General features: G+C 38.1%; 1 protein-coding gene across 7 annotated transcripts in view; it reads right to left on the reverse strand.

The window, feature by feature from the left end:
• LOC113055263 (membrane-associated guanylate kinase, WW and PDZ domain-containing protein 1-like) overlaps positions 1-19,550 on the reverse strand; it is a 121,211-nt gene that overhangs the window by 11,851 nt on the left and 89,810 nt on the right. For 6 of the 7 annotated variants that reach the window (XM_026221423.1, XM_026221422.1, XM_026221424.1 and 3 more), the window contains 7 exons: positions 17,859-18,044; positions 17,140-17,775; positions 7,655-7,686; positions 5,977-6,220; positions 3,392-3,483; positions 1,890-2,082; positions 429-731 (listed from right to left, as the gene is read on the reverse strand). In XM_026221423.1, coding sequence (XP_026077208.1) covers positions 429-731; positions 1,890-2,082; positions 3,392-3,483; positions 5,977-6,220; positions 7,655-7,686; positions 17,140-17,775; positions 17,859-18,044 — 1,686 coding nt within the window. The remainder of the gene's footprint in view (positions 1-428; positions 732-1,889; positions 2,083-3,391; positions 3,484-5,976; positions 6,221-7,654; positions 7,687-17,139; positions 17,776-17,858; positions 18,045-19,550) is intronic. The other variant, XM_026221420.1, reaches the window with a different exon arrangement.

The following is a 19,550-nucleotide window of genomic DNA, read 5'->3' on the forward strand; positions in this document are numbered from 1 at the left end:
GAATTGTAAATCTAGCAAAGATTTTTATATTTATTTTTTTATTTTTTTAAGTAATATTCATTTACACTATATTTTATATTAGCTTGGTAATAAATTATAGAAAAAAAAACTGGTTAATAATGCTGCATGAATGTTTCTCATACAACGGCTGAAACACTTAACTTTCTTCTGATCAATTTAATCAATGTCTTAATATTTTGACCTCCTTTGGAAAATTATATATTTTGTAGATTCCGTTTACCATTATATAAGTTCTATGACATCTGAGAACTCACGTAAATGTGAAAAGGGTCCATTCTGTTTATTTAATATAAATCTCACCAAAAAAATAACAACGTTAAATGTAATTAATTAAATAACATTACATCAATTAATTATTTAATAAAAATCCAATCCATTCATTCACGAAACTATCCGTGCAATCTTACCGAAAGTGGTGCCCGCTTCAGGCCTCGACACTGATGACACGATGACAAATCCGAATCCCTCGTTCTCTCCGCGTTGGATCTCCACATCGTAGGGCTGAATGGCATTGGGGACCACCGTGTTGTTGCTGCCGCCCCCGCCACCGCTGCCGATGCCGCTGGTGGAGCCTGACCCGGAGCTGACCGTGTTGAGGGAGTTCTGGCTGCCCTGCGGTGTTCGCTTCTCCTCGGTCAAAGACGGGGCATGTGTGCTGCTGTGGTGAGAGGAGGCTGGGGAAGGAGGCATCTCACCATCCACCTTTGCCACTGAAGAGGAAGAGTGTTAGGAAGGTCACTCTGAGAGATTCATGTTCTACAGCTCAAGGAGAAACTAGCTCTTTGTCAATAAGCTTGAGAGGCAAAGGCTTAGACTCGATCATGTGTATGATCTACAAACCAAACGTGCTTCTAAATTTCTTGAACAGATCATGTAAATATATAAACCAGCTGGTCACAGCATATAAAAAATTTAGTAATCGCTATTTCCCAAGAAGTGTGTGTCCTATCTCTTGTCCTGCTCTCTTATAATGGTTAGATTGGGACTTGTATTCAGGTAGGTGATCTTAGATGAGTGAAAAGGGTAACTTATACTCTGAGACCTGACATATGGGACTCCGAGCCCCGCGCAGATTAATTAGCCAGAGTCAGCAGGCCTCCCCTCATTATCATTTGCCATGAACTCTCATTTAAATAAAGTCTGTCTGATAGGAATGGATAATCAGACCGCAAAATCCTGCATAATTTACAATTCCAGGAGTCAAGCTGGTCATAACGCTCGGGTTGTAGAGTGCAATAAGTGCACATTTAAGCTGCAATTAACACTTCCTCTGGAATTAACTCTACCTACTGATATGAATTATGACACTGATACAAAAGACATGCTGAAGTTTGTAATACTTCAAGTACTGATGAGCTTTTCTGGTCGGAACAATTCAAGGATCCAAATTTAAGACTGAAGACTGGAGTAATGGCTACTGAAAATTCAGCTTTGACATTAAAGTAATACATTACATTTTCAAATCGAAAATGATATTTTACAATTTTATAGTTTTTTACTGTATTTCGGTCGAATAAATGAAGCATTAGTGACCACAAGAGACTTCTTTTAAAAACATTCAGCCAAAGTTTTCAACGGTAGTGTATAAAAATAAATAAATGAATGAATAAATAGTAAGTCAGTGAAATATGAGCAACAAAATCTCAGTGTGGCTTCATGTTTTTGTGACTGCCACAGGTGACACAATGACCTGGTTGCCAGAATAATTCAAAGAAAAACAGCTAAAATAACATAATAAAATAATTATGTTGAAATGGGGACAAAACACATATTTCAATAAAAACATAAAATACAGTTTCATGACTAGTAATACATATTCATGGCCTGTAACTTCTCTCATCAATAATAATATTTTAGAGCCTCCTTACATCCATATCCAGTCTTGCGCCTCACGGTCAGATTGACGTGACCCTGTTTTGCGGCTTGTTGCATGAGTTGAACGACTAGCTGATGGGATTTTCCCACAACAGCCGTTCCATCCACACAAATGAGCTCATCTCCTGATCGCAGACGCCCGTCTTCATCAGCTGCTCCGAATTTCACGATGTGGCCAATATAAATCTATAAAACCAAGAGAGACACATACAGTTAGCAAGAAAAAAATCCTCGCAACTAACAAATTTGTCTTGGCCAAACTGACCTTCATCACTTTCTTAAACTCGTCAACTTTGTTTCGTTCACTGAAACACATTCATTTTAAGACTAATGGTTGTGTAATGCTCTCATAACAGAAAACCTCTCTGGAATATGTTATACCCCTTTACCAGCAAAAGCGAGAAGCATTGCAGGCAGCTCTGTATTTTTTTTCTTTAAGGAATAGAGTCCGAGACACCAGCTCATCAGTTCAAAGATATAACATGGCCTCATTAAAGGGAAGAACTGGTGGTCTGAGAGATATTTTCTGACTGATCGAGGCTGTACTGCACAGATCAAAGCTTTTGTCAACCTACACACACAGGGCAGATGCTTTCACTGTTTTTGTAAATGCACTGTGCACATTTCACATAGAAATGTGTATCATGCACAAGCTGTGAAGACTGAATCTGAGAACTCAGCCAAGCTTGAACTATTACATTTGGAAAATCTTCAAAGGGTCTATATTTGTCGGGCGCCTTTAGAACTGTCAAACAGCGCAAGTGTATTTCTGTCTGGCGTTATAACTAATTAAAATAAATATCAAATATTTACTTGACAAGCATATTCATGTTTTCACCGGTGTTGTTATCCATAAATAAAACCAAAACTATTAAAACTGTTTTCTTTAACTGAAAAAAAGCTGTCATAAAATAAAATCTAAATATCAGATGAATTTATTTTTTTTAAACTTGAAAACTTAAAAAAATTTTGAATTGTTATCTTGACAACTAAAATAAGTTCAAGGACTAACATGACTAAAACCGACATAAAAAATAGAAGCTAAAATAAATATTAAAAGGTAAAATGTAAAAGAAAATAATTATTGTTTTTTTATGAACATAAAGGCTAATTCAAAGCATGAACAAATTCTTTATTTATTAGAACATAAATAATACTACATTATTTTATTTTTTAATTAATATCAATATGCTGGGTTTGATTGTGTTTGAATGTATGAAATATGACAATGTAATATATGCCAGCATATATTTTAAGTCCTGTAACTGGTCACAATGACTGCTGCATGTGTAATAATTATAAAATATTTAGAAAATGTATTTAAAATAGTTAAAATAGTTTTATGTCTAAATTACAACTACCCCAAGATACTGATTAAATGAATAAATTACTATTTACAATAAAAACATTTAAATAAAAAAAAGAACAAACTAATGAGCATAATATACTTCCAGAATTGAACAAATGAAGCCTGCACTCATTGCTTTGCACTCACCGGCTCGCCAGGTTCGTTGCCTCCGAGAATCCTGAATCCAAAGCCGGTATCTTTTCTCCACAGGAAAATATCCTGCTCCTGATAATCAGGTACTGAAAAGGAGAAAAAATAGCTTGAGCCCATGATCAATCGAGCTGCGGAATGACGCACAAGCTTTGATTTAGAACTTAAATCTCCCTCTTTTGAGAATGGCTGCTGGTTCAAGGAGGCAGAAAAGCAAACAATGTCGCTTTAATGACTGCATCTCACATCTAGATTTTTTTTTTTCTAATTGGTTCACACCAATGAAGGTGAGATATGATGAATCCTCTGTTTGAATGAATTCACATAGCACAAAATGATAAACAGGTATTCCCATCTGGGAAAATGATAAGCACTGACACATGTGCATACAAATCTAGATTACAGATCAAGTGAAGTGGAAGACAGAATACAGGGGTCTTCTGAAGCAGCTGTGCCCTTGAGCTTTACACTACCGCTTGAGTGTCATCTCCACCACAGCACTTCCTTGTCAAATCAGTCAGGACGAGCAAACTTGAAGCAATCTGTCAGGTTTTACATTATTGACCCTGTAGCTCTCCAATGCATCACATGATGTTCTGTCGGGGGACATTTACGCCTTTTAAGTAAGAGAGAGCTGAAAACCTTGGATCTGGGCAGAAAGTTCTGACACAGGTTTTTACTGGAGATCTATTGTAATGCAGCTGGACGTGTGGAGCAGATGGCACATACAGAGGTCTCTAGTCTAACCAGATGTACAGCAATATACTGATACAGAAACAGGAAGCAGAATGGCTCCAGAGCCATAGAAAATGGCTGCTGCATGGACCCTATTCCCATACTGTTCGAGTTCCATTAAGCATCAAGGACGAATGTGGCAGACTATTTAAATTGAGCATTATGACAAAGACAGACCTTCAACTTACATTCATTTGCACTAAAGCCTCTCAATGGAGCTGCTCACTGCTCACCCTTATTGGACTGAATGTTCTCAAGCTGGTCAAAAAAATGGTAATGATTTACCTTTCAATCCATTCAAGGACTGCAACAGTGTAGTATGATTATGCAACTGACCAACCATAAGCTGGTTCTTTAAAGTGAATCACAAAAATACACCAGAACTACTGGAAATCTCAATCAAATGACTCTTACTATTCAGGTATTTTTAGTGAATCTAAAACATTTAGTCCTCTAATCCAGTTTCTAAATGAATTACTGCAATGAGTCTTTTTTTCTCTTCTTTTTTTGTGAATCAAAAACATACATTACAATAAGGATAGTCCAATTCCCGAATTAATGATTCTAAAGAGTCGGTTCTTTACGAATCATTAAACAATTTGTAAACGTTATGCAAGAATTGTTTCAACTTTAGCATAACCAGTGTTAGTCTGGTTTTGTATTATCTTTTGACAATGGAACTGAATTTTTTTTTCTGAAAGTACTTAAAAGAACTGTTAATGGAACTGTTAAATATCTGGAGTAGTTAAGAGGCGGATTTCATCCCAAGTCCAAACATCTTCCCTCTAAGGACTTACTAATGAGGGACCCTAATAAAAGGAAAACGGAAACAATGAAGACACTCCAAGTTAGCTAAATTTTCCAACCCAAACATTGGAGCGCTCCTTTCCACAGCATTTTAACATCCATATTCCTGTTAATTAGCCCCTCTGCTCTGGAACACATGAAAGTAGTATAGGATTCACTGTCTTCCACCACTAGCAATTATATGCACATTTGTCAAAAGATGTGTTGTAGAGTGCACTGTGTGAATCTACTGATGGCAGGGAGGAGTGTAATTGGTCAGAAGTGCCTCGCCGTTCACACTGAATTCTCATGGAGTTGGTTATACTAAAGTGAATGAAAGAAGGAATGAGAAAGTCTAATGAATTGTTTTGGAAGTACAGATGACAGGCCTGAGTTCTCTGATCACAACAGACATAGCAGATTCTAATTGATGGCTAATGGTTTATATTAGATTTGGACAGCTAATTAAATACTGAAAGACTACAGCCATGCACCCTGGTTGAAAATGTCAGTGTTGTTTAAGTATAGATCCACTCTTAAAGCAAGACACCCCAGTTGAGTAGGACAAAAATTGACTTCACCTTACTGCCCAAGTTGATTGACTACATTAAGAACTGCACACTTTTTGTGTAAAACGAGTTTTTTTATGTTATGTTTAAATGAGCAATTGATGCAATATTAAATTTAACATGCACTAATTTGCACAAATTTCCAGAACAGAAATCTGAACATTGGATTGTTGCCTATAGTGTCTTGCTTTAAAATTGGTGTCAACTGTTGAAACCACACTTGGCATAATATTTAACATAATTGATGTTAAACCAATCCAACCATGGAATAATCTATGTATTTACACCAAGGTTAAGTCATATTTTCCTCCAACAAACAGATGTTGATCTAAATGGTAATATTTAGCTAAATGGCAAAGCAGAATAATCAGACAAGGAATGAAGCCTGTTCCCAACCAACCAAACACGATATCCCATTACCAACTAAATATAAAGGAGAGACCAAGTGACCCGCTGCCAATGCACCCTCCACCGGAACCCCATATTACTTACGCCTACTTTCATACATGCTCCTGGACTGGGCCCAGATTTTAAAGGGATCTGGTTTCTTCTGGAGAGTTCCGTCTACCGGAGGGTCCTGGGGCAGGCTTGGCAGGGGTTGAGAGGGGGGTGGTGGGGCGGCCGACTCGTTGAGTAAGGCCTGGGAGGCGTGGAGGGGAGAGTCAGTGTGGATGCTGCGCTGACTGGACACGCTGTGCTGAGAGCTGCCCTGACTGTCCTTGCGCTCCAACTGTTGCTGTGGCGGGGGATAAAAGAAACATGAATAGAGAAGAAAAAAGCACCACAACTTCTCGGGCATCTTTAAGATGCACTGCATTCACTGAATAAATGTGAAGGAGGCAAGAAAAAAAGAAACAAAAAAGGAAAGTGGATGAATGAGTTGAAGGACAGAATGACACACAACTCTCCTTACCTCTCCTTCAGGATTCATTCAAGCCATGAATTACATCGACACATTCAACTGCTTTTTTAATGTTCTGACTCAACTAAATTTCAACCTCACCCTCTCAACCAACACCCTCTGAGCACCTCAACTCATTTAATCTTCAGTTATCACATTTTGTAAGTTTGTTTCATGATATATATATATATATATATATATATATATATATATATATATATATGGTTAATCTTAATATAACAAATAAATAAAATCAGTTTTTTCTCAAACTTACAAATTGAATGCTGATGTCATTAAAATGAAGTTATCACCCTAATTGTTATGCTGACAATTTAATTTGTAATCTTTTTCTTTAATAATGAATAAAACAAATAAATACAATTATAAAAATTCAAAATAGAAGCATTTTCATTCCAGTTTTTATTATTATTGCATAAATAATTAAATGATTTAATTGTAAACATAAGTAATACATCACATTTAGTTATAAAATGCCACTGGCGGGTTACGGTTATGACATTTTTGATGTTCCCTCTTCAACTGAAGTCATCTGAAGTTCTTTTTAAACCCACGCACACACCTCTGCATCCTTTCGCTTCCCAGCACAACCTACGAATCCGTGCATTACAGCAGAACGAAGAAATACAGCAATAAAAACGAAGCCACAGTTCAATAAGTAGTTAATAAATCCATCCAAATAAAACAGTGGCCATTTGAGAATGAAGAGACGCTCGTCTGGCATTGAGGAGTCATACAAGCATGGACTCCATTTCAACAAAGTAGAGAAACCCAAGGCTGCCATTTTAACAGAAGAACACTGATTATTATTTCAGCTGTCCACAGACTCACTGAGAGCTCAATTCCTACATCTATCATCAACAGGCTGGTCAAACTCAAAAGATTAAAAATCACTATATTCTGTCCCTGAAGCTCCAAGGCTGGAAACCTGCTGGTTTTGTTGACTTTGGTAAATCATTAGAGGGCTGTTACAGGACGCCCATGTGACCAAAAAAATCAGCCCTCCTCCCAGGGGTGAACACCCCCATCCACTCCCTGACCACATGGCTTCACCGTCCACCTCCAGAGTGTTTGAACAAAGTGCATAACAGACTCTTTCTGCCAGAACAGCGACATTGTAAAACCTCTTTTGAACACTAGAGCGATCACACAGATAATGAGCAAAAGGATTTTGAAACAACATGGACAAGAGTAACAACAAAAAACGCAGACAAAGTAAGGGGAGAATGAGAATAAGACACCTGTACTCACCAGTTTGGGGCTTTTCTTTGCAGGTGCCACCCCTACAGAAAGCAAAAGAGACAGAAATATTAATTGTGTGCACACAAAGATTTCACCTTCCCCACAGGCACAAATCTGAAAGTAATCCCAAGACAGATGGATGACTCCAATCAGGGCGTGTGGTGCGGCGGCAGCCCCCTCTCTCTTTCCGTTTCTTCTCTCATTCCTTCAGTCCTAGAGCATAAAGAGGGCAGCACGGACCATCCGCATCATAGGAATGCCCCCATTACCCTGATTAAATGCTAACAGACACTATAGACTTCAAGGGACAGTTCGACCAAACTGAAGCACGCTTGCTTACATAAAACACAAAAGGAGATATTCAACAGAAAGTCCTAGCTGCCCGTACATAATGAAAGCACTTGAGCAACAATTTTGCTCACCATTCACTTCCACTGTAAGGGAAAAAGCAACTGGGACGTTGTGCGAAATATTTCCTTTTATGTTCTACGCAACATTCTTTGCTGAGTACATGAAGCCAGAGGTGTAATTTCAGGGAGAACGATCCCTTTAAACCAACCAGACACTGCGCGAGAGATGAAGACAGAAAAAGAGCAGAGCGACATACGAATGAGACACAGGAAGAGAAACAGAGAGGGGTTTATGCCCAGACAGGTGCTAAGCTATTACCCATGGAGAAGGAGTCCAAGATACTGAACATTAAATTATAGGCAACGGTCAGTTCCCCTCTTACTGAAACCATCTTCCAGCATCCCTGCTCCTCGCGATGTTGTTGCCGAAGGATCCTGCATCTAGAGCCAGTCCTTGATTCTCCTGTCTTTTGAGCTTCTCTTTTTTCTCTCCCTCTCTCTCTCTCTTCTTCTTCTTCTTTTTCGCCCTCCCCCTCCTTGTTTCGATGTGCATCACCCTCGCTCCTTCATGTGTTTGCTCCTTCTCTCTGTTTCTCTCTCCCCAATGCAAGCATTCTCGCGCTCGCTTTACCATCGTACTCCCTCCTCCGAACACCGTTTTCCTCCCACTTCTACATACGCCGATGTGCCATCGCCCTGTCCCACGCCTCCATCAGAAATGCAACATCTGACAGGCCATGCATAAATTATGCATTCATGCATAAAAAGATGCGCACGTCATTTATAGCATAAAAAAAGAAACAGGAAATAGAAGAAAAACGAACGGCTTGAAACGTTTCCACTATGGCAAGATTCATTTATCGTGATCATGCCAAACACAAGTCTGCTAGTGATTTCACTGCTGGATGTGTGTATGTTTCACTGCATGGTGCTATAAGATGCTGAGCAGGTGTGTGTGATCGGTCCTCTTGATTCCAGTCTGGCTGCTTATTGTGAAGCCGTTCGCTTGAGAGCAAGTGGTCTGTGTGTGAGCGCGCCCATGGTAACACACATGCGCACTCGCGTCCAGCCTGTCCTCCACACAGTGCTCTCTCATGTAAAGTGCGCCTGCTCTTTATTCTGATACATCTCCAGGTATTCAATCTTCCATCCTCCTTTTCATTGCAAATTGACCAGTCCCATCAAGCCCTGCCTCGATCCTGAATCATTATCCCCAAAACAAACACGATCATCCTCTGCGGTCTGCCGCCCCCACCCTCCGACCCTCCCTCACCCCTTCTGCCCATCTACAGTCCATTAATTCTTAAAAGTTTCTGCAGCACTGCTGCATGCCCTTTTTTTCAAACACACTATTTATTCTTCTCTCCTTTATGTATTCACTTCAAAGCTTGCATCACAATTTTTTTTTGTTTGGTAGTGCAATTTTTCTCAAATCGTTGCAATTACTTGACCTCTGGCCTTAAAGTTGTTTCATTGTCATACACTTGTTTATTTATTTTTTGTTCAATTTTAATTCATGATTTCATTTACATTTCTGATTTCTGATTTAAATAATTTTATTTATAATATTAAAGGAATAATTGTGAATTACTGCTATGCTTTTATCAGTTGTTTTAACCCTCATTCTGACGGCACCCATTCACTGCAGATGATCCACTGGTGAGTAAGTGATGTAATGATACTCGTCTCCAAATCTGTTTTGATGAAGAAACAAACTGTTCTACATTTCGGATTGCCTCAGGCTAAGTCAATTTTCAGGAAATTTACATTTTTGGGTGAACTATTCCTTTAATTGCCTTAAATTTAAATTTATACATTTATGAAACTGTCCTTTTAAAATGAACAATCATTATATGTAGGGCAGTAATAATCAGTTTATCTGAATCATCATTAAAGATGTTAACTACAGCTTCTCAATTCGATTCAAATTGTGATATTGATTAAGCTAAACGTTGATGACTCCTATGAACTTAAGTGTAATTTCTGTAATATTTTTTTCTGCACAGAAATACTATTCCACAGTTGTGCTGCAACAGGAAAGCATTAAAAAAAAAAGTATGTGAGTTTAAGATTGGATCTGTGTGGGTCTGATTTAATAACACAGAGATTGTCTGGAGGTTGTTGCATATAGAGAATAGATGCTGCCTAATACCTTGTAATCAATTAATCAATCTCACTTTACTGTGCACATAATGGCTTTATCTGGATCCCATAAAGCAGTGCTGCTCGCTGAATGAAAATCAAACAAAGTGACCAGTGCATTAAAAGTGGATGACTCTTATTGTGATTGCTTCTTAACTCTTGGACCCATTTCAAATCCTATAGTCATGCAATCTGAGGTAGTTTCAAGACGCCAGACATTTCCCCTCATCCTTCCTTAGAGCAGGACTGATACCACATGATCTCCACCTAATCGTTATTTATTCAAAGGCTTGGGCAGAATAGCCAAGAAATGTTGACTGACACTGCGCATGGCTGAACTCAAATTAACAATAGCTACTGTTTGTGTGAGAGACTAAGAGCTTCCTCCATAACGGTGTTGAACATGCCATTGCAGGTCAACAGGAACACTGGTGACAGGTCAGCGTGAATCACATCAGGCACAGAGGAGACTAATAAGAAGGTTTAGCAGGAGATGATTATGATGGACTGCATGTGCACATGCATGTGCAAGGGTGCATAAGGGCACGAAGAGACTGAGGGGTTTGTACTGGACCCCCCTTCCTCAGCCAGGCTGATAGGAACAAATTCTGACCGTCAAGACCATCTGTCAGTGATGCAGTCTGACACACAGATGAATGGAAGACTGCTCCCGTCCCAGGAGCCGCCACAACAGCATATGAGTCTCTGGTGTGGAGCTTACGACAGCAGATGCAAAACCATTTTCATGCAAGACTACTGTGCAGCTCCAAATCTTGTCAGATCCCTATGCAGGCAGCATTCTAGGACATCACAAACACTCCCAAAGTGAAGCCTGTTACAAAAGGGAGACTGTGCTTAATTGTGCTACCTTCTGAGATAACCAATTTAAGGCACACCTGTGCAATAATCATGTTGTCTAAACATGCCACACCTGTGAGGTGGATGGATTATCTCGGCAAAGGAGAAGTGCTCACTAACACAGATTTAGACAGTTTTTCTGAACAATATTTGAGAGAAAAAGGCATTTTGTGTACATTGAAAAAGTCTTAGATCTTTGAGTTCAGCTCGTGAAAAATTGGGGCAAAAACAAAAGTGTTGCGTTTATAATTTTGTTCAGTGTATCTGCATTTGTGTGAATGGCACTAATAAAAATGTATTATTTTACCCAATAATGAACTTGCAAAAGTTTTGTGATAAATCCATGAAGGCATATGAAGGTAGCAAAATATAAATTCTAAATACACTTAATTTAATACTGTAAATATTTAATGTAAGATAACGGACAAAGAGAAATCTTGATTAAAATACAATTAACTCAATACTAAACAATAATAATTTTCTTGAGTCTCACACGTGAACTGCTATTCGTGTGTTTCAAATAGGTCTCGTGACAGTTAAAAATACTGTAGAATGCTGCCTAAACAGTGTTGTCAAAAGACCCGGTACTTCAGTACTAAGTCGGTACTAAAAAATGAAGATGTCATGGTACCAGGTTTCTTTCAAGTACCCGGTCATCCCGGTTCTTGACCCATACAGCGCTATGATTTCAGAAAACGCGGACGGAATCTCAAAATCCAGTCATGAAAATGAAACTTACATTTTAATATGGACAGTCACAGAATTTGTCAAAGTTAGCATAAATTAATCAAATAAAATCTCCATATGGACCAGTATCTGTAAATGTTAAGCCGCAAAAGTTGTTTGAAATATGAATCCTGCATGTAAGGCGCGACTCTGTGTGAATGAAAGAATGGCAGAGACGTGTGGGTTTGTTTACTACATAGACTGAAGCACGTGACGCTTGCAGTAATTTCAGCATCTGCCATCTCAATGAGGACATTAATACATAAACAACATCACCAGAACTGTTCTGAGTCACTTCACAAGCATTTTACCGTTTGATTTGAGTAAAACCAGTGTCAATTTAAAAGTATTCATGGTAACCCATCAAAATAAAAGTTCATTTTTACATAAAGGCATTGTGCCAGAAATATTACTGTTATTTAGTAGAATGAATGATATAATGCTATTACTGTTGAAAAAAATGTATAAAACTTTATTTTTTAAAGAAATAAATCACACAATATTTCTTCCATGTTTTAATTTTTAAAACAAATCCCCTTTATTTGCCAAAAAATGAAATGTGTTTAAATGACATTAATTAAAAGACAAATTAAATTTGGGTGAAACTTGTTTACCGTTTTTCATAATTATTTTACTAGTAAAAAAACTTTAAACACAATTGTAAATAAGTATAAAGAATGGCATTGGTTTAATTTTTTTTGATACCTTTTTTTTAAATTAGCATATTTTTGTGTTTTGCTTTGGTACCGAAATTGGTACTGAGAATCGTGGATTTTCACTAGTATCAGTACCGAATACTGAAATTTTGGTACCGTGACAACACTACTGCCTATGTAGGCTGCTCACTAGGTAGAACGCAGCTGTGTACATTAGAATAGTCTTAACCTGGCATGGCCTGCAGTTGGAGGTGGAAGGGCATGATGTAATGTTAAAATGGCCCAGTGCATACAAACACATAGATACAGCTCTGATGGCTATTGTACTACTTCTCCTCCACCGCTTTTGTGGATTCAGTTGGTCCACACAAACATGTGACTCAAAATCATTCAAGGGTAACACATAATGAAAGAATAAGATGCAGAGTGGTCTGTCTGTCTCTGTCTGTCCTCACTGCCTGCTGGCATTTGTTCCAGAAGGTGATATGTCTGCATGTTGTGTGCAAGACCTCTCCGCTTTATCATTTTAACAGGAAACCCCACCGCAAAGTGCGGCAGAGCATCGTCATGGAAACAAGGTGTGAAATCGTGTGATTGGTGGGTTCTATGCTTCAAGCCAAAGGTTGAGCATTCGGGGAGAAGTTGCTCCTCACAACCATTACCTAAAAATGTTCTCTTGATTTGACTCGGAGCCAGGCCACCACTTCTTTTGGACAGTTGATATCCCGAGTATGTGTCTGCAACACAAATAATTTTTGCTGCTAGACAATTCAGCAAAAAAATTAATCAAAAAGTAAAAAAAAAAAAACCTTGCTGGAATCCTTCCTTTCAGACATTAAATCAGGTTACTTTTGTACAGATCACTAATCATGGATGTTTATCCTCCCCTAGCTGCATTGATCTAGCCAGAAAAGAAAAATGAGACCGCAATGGTGTTCCACCCTGAAAAGACCAGCTTATATTCATTTTCCTGCAGGTTTAAAGGCCGTTCACACAAAGGACAATGACAATAATGATAACTATAAAGTTTTATTAATCCTTCTAATTCTCTAACAATAGGAAAGGACAACAGTAAACACCACACAACATGTCGTTGGATTTACTTTCAAAGCTATTTTTTTTAATAAACTATAAAAACACTGACAGCCAATCAGAATCCACCCACCTTTAATGAGATCAAGCATTAAAGCATCAGATGACATAACCGATAACAGTCTGTTGGTGTGGACACCAATATAGTTAGTGTTACACTGTTGGTGAACTTCACTTAACAGGACAACACCTTGAAAAAGCAATAATATTCACTGGGAATATTTGCAGTGACTTTCAATCTTTAAAATGAGAGGCTTTATATGGAACAATTTATTTATATGAACCTATTCACACCTGTGATTAAAAAAATTTATATATATAGATATCATTTTTAGGACATGATAAAAGCTATTTTTCCCTAAGAAGTCTACAATATCTGCAAAAAGTAATCTTTTTGCATTCCCCGCCATCTCAGTGGCAGTCAGAGAGAACAGCATTTCGCTCTTGGTGTGACTAGTTTAACATTTTACGATTTGTTTTGTGTTTTCATTTCCCTCTTGGTGGGAATAAACCTTAACACACTCATTTGGATGCTTGGAGTAGCAGCTAATGAGACAAGACTAGCCGATGCCCGAGTAGAAGCCAGTTTCATATCTGCTGGGGAAATTGAGATGTGTGATGTCATTGCTGATTGATGACTCATAAAGAGAGCGGATCAGATAGTACTACACACCTTTTCAGTTCATCACACTATCCATACGCGGAGCATCCCTTACTCTCTTTCTCAAAGTGGCAGATTCTGATAAACCCCAGCAGGACGAATTGCAATGAGGATAGAAATGTCCTTCTACACGTCGCAGCAATAGCATTTTCACACTGATGTAACTATGTAAACACACACACACAGGGAGACAAAATGGACCTTAGGGCCTCTGACTCGGAGTCATGATCTGCTCAGCTCGCTAACACACATTGTGTCGAACGGATTACTCAGGGCATACCAGATGCATAAATCTACTGTGCGTTTGCAAGCGTGACATTTAGTCCTAAAGAGCTGAGAATGATCAAGAGCAGAAAAAAACCTGACAGCGGTCAAGCCACATGGGAGAAACACGTCTACGATTGCAGCCCAACACTGCAAACCACAGGTTTGGTTTTATGCTCAGTGAAGCATCACATAAGATCATAATTATTGCTTGGTTTTTAAAGGAATGTTTTCTGGGTTGAGCTCATTTGACAGCACTTGAGGCATAATGGTTATTATCAGAATGAAATCTTAGGTGGGTGGGGGTTATAAATAAAAAAATAGAGCTGTGAATAGGGATAATACACAAATGTTACAATACTTACTATATTTTTTTATGTTAAATATCTCAGTAGTATAGGCCCAAGAAGTCAACAATATGCAATCTATTTTACCACCAGTTTCACAAACAAGACTTAGCCCTAATCCCAGACTAAAATGTAAGTCTGAGTTTTTTAAACGGAAAGAAACTTGCACCAAAATATGTCGGTGCATTTGTTTTGTCTCAAAACAGTTTTATAAAAACTACTTAAATATCCTAACTGAACCACAGAAATGCAACAAAATGCTGTAACCACTAAAATGACTGTAAAAAATTATGATTTAAGCAGATTTAGGCCTCAAATAATAGACGTACAAATAATATGTTTTTTAATAAACGTGCAGCAATTTCAACATGTGAGTATTTGTGTGTATATGTGTGTGTATATGTGTTTAAAGGAATGAAGAGATGATAATCATGTTTCTACCAGATAATCATTTTACTACAGACTCTACTTAATTGGTAGGGCAGCGATGGGTTAGTGTTGATGAAAAATAATGGTGTGTGTGTGTGCGTATCTGCTTATTTGTGTATGGTGGGATTTAGACCAGCAATTAAAGGTGACATGAGCACAGAGAATACTTAAGACATGCACACACATTTTAGAGACATTAAATGTCTCTGGTGTGAACTTGGATTACTCCAATGAAAATTGAAGCAGTTTTAACATAAATGTTTTTATCTTTTTACCATTAAGCCCACATATAATGTTAGTTAAGGTATTTTGTACCAAAAACAGTCATAATGTAGTATTAAATTATCATTACCCACCATCTCTGACTTTTATAATTAAACAAGCAGTTTTTTTTTCAGCTTTAAGATCTATATATATATCTATATAGCTATAAACAAACATTTTGTATATATATATATATATATATATATATATATATATATATATACACATTGTCTATTATGTTTAATTCTTAAATTGCGGTACAATTTTTATGACGTCATTTCAGTAGGCCATTCAGTTCTGGACAATTTGACATTATGCTTTACCGAAATAGTAAGGCGGCAGGTCTATTGATGAGCCATAAAATATGTAAGGACTGCGTACACTTTTGTTTACATACTGGTAACTGTCGCAAATGACAAATGGGGATGTTTTAATAAAACAGGCTCTGGCCTTGCAACTGGCATGCAGCAATTTCCTGGCCCTGTTAAAAGCTCTTACACAAGACAGATAAAAGTGCTTTCAATTCATCAAATTAATAACCCGGGTGCCAGGCTATGACTGAATGCTCTGAGAACAGACAAAACCGGATTTTATAGCCAGTCCTGAAAGACCTGGGGATCTGTGTGCGCAAAACTCTTGATTATTTCTTACAAACTGCAACTTTCTATGAGAAGTAACATTTCTTTCTTTAACATTCAGATGCTGGTGGTCAAAGTTTTCTCTCATTTTACACACAAAAGTCTCTCTGTTCCTCTTGGTCTGTCTCTCTTGGTTTCTCTCACTCTCTTTTGCTGTCTGTAAGGCAGAGGTTTTCCACCAATAGCAGGTAACCTTTACATGTCCATCTCAACACCCCCCCCTCCCAAAATTCAAAACAAAGACAAATACTGTGTGGCCGTGTCAGATGGGGGTTAACAGACAGATGATTTTGGCATACCTCAAGGACAAAAAGTGAGAAAGGAAGCTTACTAGATTCATAAAAGCAGAAATATGTCATCAAATAGGGGGAAAAAGCACCCACTTAAACCAAAAACAGCAGCCACAACAATTTTATGTGACGTTTAGAAGTGGGAAAATCCAAAATGGGATACTATTTGGATAACAAAATGTAAAAGTTTGCTTGATAGGAATGTATACACTTATGTTCAAAAGTCTAGGGTCAGTAGGATTTCTTTTTTAAATACATGGAATTTTTTAATACTTTTATTCAGCAAAGAGGCATTAATCAAATGTGACAGTAAATACATTTATAATGTTACTCTCTCTCTCTCTCTTTCTCTCTCTCTCTCTCTCTCTCTCTCTCTCTCTCTATATATATATATATATATATATATATATGATGATCAATAAAACAATATTTTTTTGATGAATAGAGTTCAAAAGAACAGCATTTACAGCATTTAGTATATACATATATAATGCCTTGATGTGCATAAGAAACATTTGACAAATTATTCTCGATCCCAAACTTTTGAACAGTAGTGTATTAGTACCAGATAGTTTTCCTCTTTTTTATGCGTATTTTGACACAAAATATTATTAAATGTTAATATCGACTATCAGCCATAATATAAAAGTAATTACTGCTTAATGGTATCGGTCAGAATTTTAATATCAATGTAGTCTAATGATGCCATAAATGAATGCTCGTGCTCTTTTCTCGCTTTTTCTCCACTTTTAAAGCATGATTTCCTTTTGAGCTTACCTCTTTGCACCAGCATGGTCACCTCACTGCCCTTGGGGCACTTGCTGAGCATATCGACCACCTGATTGTGTGTCAGGTTCTGCACGTTCCTCTTGTTAACCTCCATAATGATGTCTCCCTCCCTCAGACCTCTGCATCGTGGGTAATCCACTATCTGCTTCACTCTCTGGCCTCCCCCAGATGGGCTGTCTGCTATTGTGAAGCCAAATCCTTTGTCACCCTTCTCCATGTGGACAGTAATGAGCTCAGGCTGGGTGGCAATCGAAGATGCCAATGTCACCACATCACTGGGATAACCGTGAGAGCCATTAGACGCCACCTCTGCTGAAGGGCTGTGGGGGCGAGGTGGGTCACTGGAGCCGTTCAAACTCCCGCCACCACCTGTAGGTTCACTCCCGTGGCTGGATGGAGAGTCGTAGCTTTCTTTTCCATTGACGATGATGGGCTCCTTGTCCAGAATAGCCACAGAAGTCACCAGGCTGGTGTTGGGGTCATCAGGGTCAAAGGGTAAGGGGTAGCCACGGCAAAGTTCAAGGTCGACCATAGAGCCGATAGGGATGGACTGAAAGATCTTCACAACCTGGGCATGTGTGTAACCCAACACGCAAGTGTCGTTCACACTCACGATGACGTCACCTGTGGAAACAAAGCATACGTTGGCCCAAGAACAAAGGCTGCAGCTCAAAGATGTGTTATGTGACCACAGTTTTCAGTTGTACCTGTTTCCATCTTTCCATCCAGGGCAGCTGGTCCATCAAGCACCAGACTCTTAATCTGCAGGAACTCATCTGGTTCGTCTCCTCCTACTACGGTGAAGCCAAACCCACGTCTACTCTTCTTCAGCTTGGTGTTAATGAATGTCCCCTTCAGTTCTGCAGGGTTCCTTGTGAAAAATGGCTTCCCTCCTGCAGTAAGAAAAGCGTTGCGCTATTTGTGAGCTATGGGAACATGTGAAAGTAAATCTGTTGGACCTCTCTGTATGAGATGATTATGGATACCTCTGTGTATTACAGCACAGCAAATCTTAAAAACACCTTTTTTTTTCTCCAAGAGATCCAAGAAGAAGCAGTGAAACAAAGTTAACTTTACCAACCACTGTAATTAAGTTGGCTTGACAAAAGAAGCATATTTTGTTTAGGTCTCCCTGGTTGTCTGTCAGTAAACGGTCTGTCTTTCTACTAACTGACTGTCAATCTGTCTGTACCACATAACTTAAATCTATCAATTTGGCAGTCTGTTCCTCTCTCTTTCTCTCTCTATCCATCAATCCATCTTAACATTTTATGGAATTTACAGTATACAAACTAAAATAATCTAAATCAGCTAAAAATGTTTAAAACTTTAATCTGTCATGTCAATATCAAAGACAAACCTTCCTTCCTTTTCTTTTTTTAAGAATCAAAAAGGAAATTACTGTTGCGTTATTGTGAGAATAATTCTGTGAAATAAAGGTGTTGTGCATTATGGTTTTACAGCAAAATGGCCAAATGAATTTTAGTACAGTAGATGCATCAGCTGGCAGTCAGTCCTAGATCAGAACAAAAGTGCTGTTAGTAAGTTAGAATGAGAGGAAAGAATGGAGGAGCGAGCACAGAAGAAGAATGTGATTGGTTAGACAGATGATTTATGATCTGTTCATCATGGTCTGTCATGACAGGAGGATCAGAGAAAACTGCAGAGAAAGACACACTGTACACAGAATGCAAATGACTGGACAAGACATGAAATATATATATATATAGAGAGAGAGAAGGAGAGAGAGAGAGAGAGAGAGAGAGAGAGAGAAATGCAAGAGGGAGAATGTGACAGACAGAGAAACAGAGCTGTCCATAACAAAATAAAATCTAAATGTACATAAATATACAATTTGGTACCAAACCTGAGACCACTAGTGGAAATGTGTTTATTTCTATTTTCTAATTTAATACAAATTGTTCATAACAAATTATACTGTGATCATACAAAATTTGAGTGAAAACACAATTAATGTCAGAATGTTTTAGAACACAAATAATGCACAAATATTTTTAATGGTTAATGGTAATTTTGACTTTTTTGAATCCAAGACTTTCAATATGGACTCTTATAAACCCATTGTATATACTCCCACATGTGTGTGTGTGTGTGTGTGTGTGTGTTTGTATATAAATTTAAGGTCCAAGGTAAGGTTTTTTTCTTTAGAGCATCAGCCTTGGCTGGATTTACATCAAATCAAATCATTACAGATACAATCTTTTGAAACGACAGCATTTCTCTTCATTAATTCAACACATCCTTGACTTTGACCAGAATGCATCTTTTGTATCTGACATTATAGAGGGCACCAGAGAAACTGAACGAGTGCCCACATGAAGACATCAGAGAGAAATGGCAAATAGTGTGAGGGACAATGCAATATCTTCCACTAAAAA

Source organism: Carassius auratus, chromosome 36 (assembly GCF_003368295.1).
Source record: "Carassius auratus strain Wakin chromosome 36, ASM336829v1, whole genome shotgun sequence".
Classification (NCBI taxonomy): domain Eukaryota; kingdom Metazoa; phylum Chordata; class Actinopteri; order Cypriniformes; family Cyprinidae; genus Carassius; species Carassius auratus.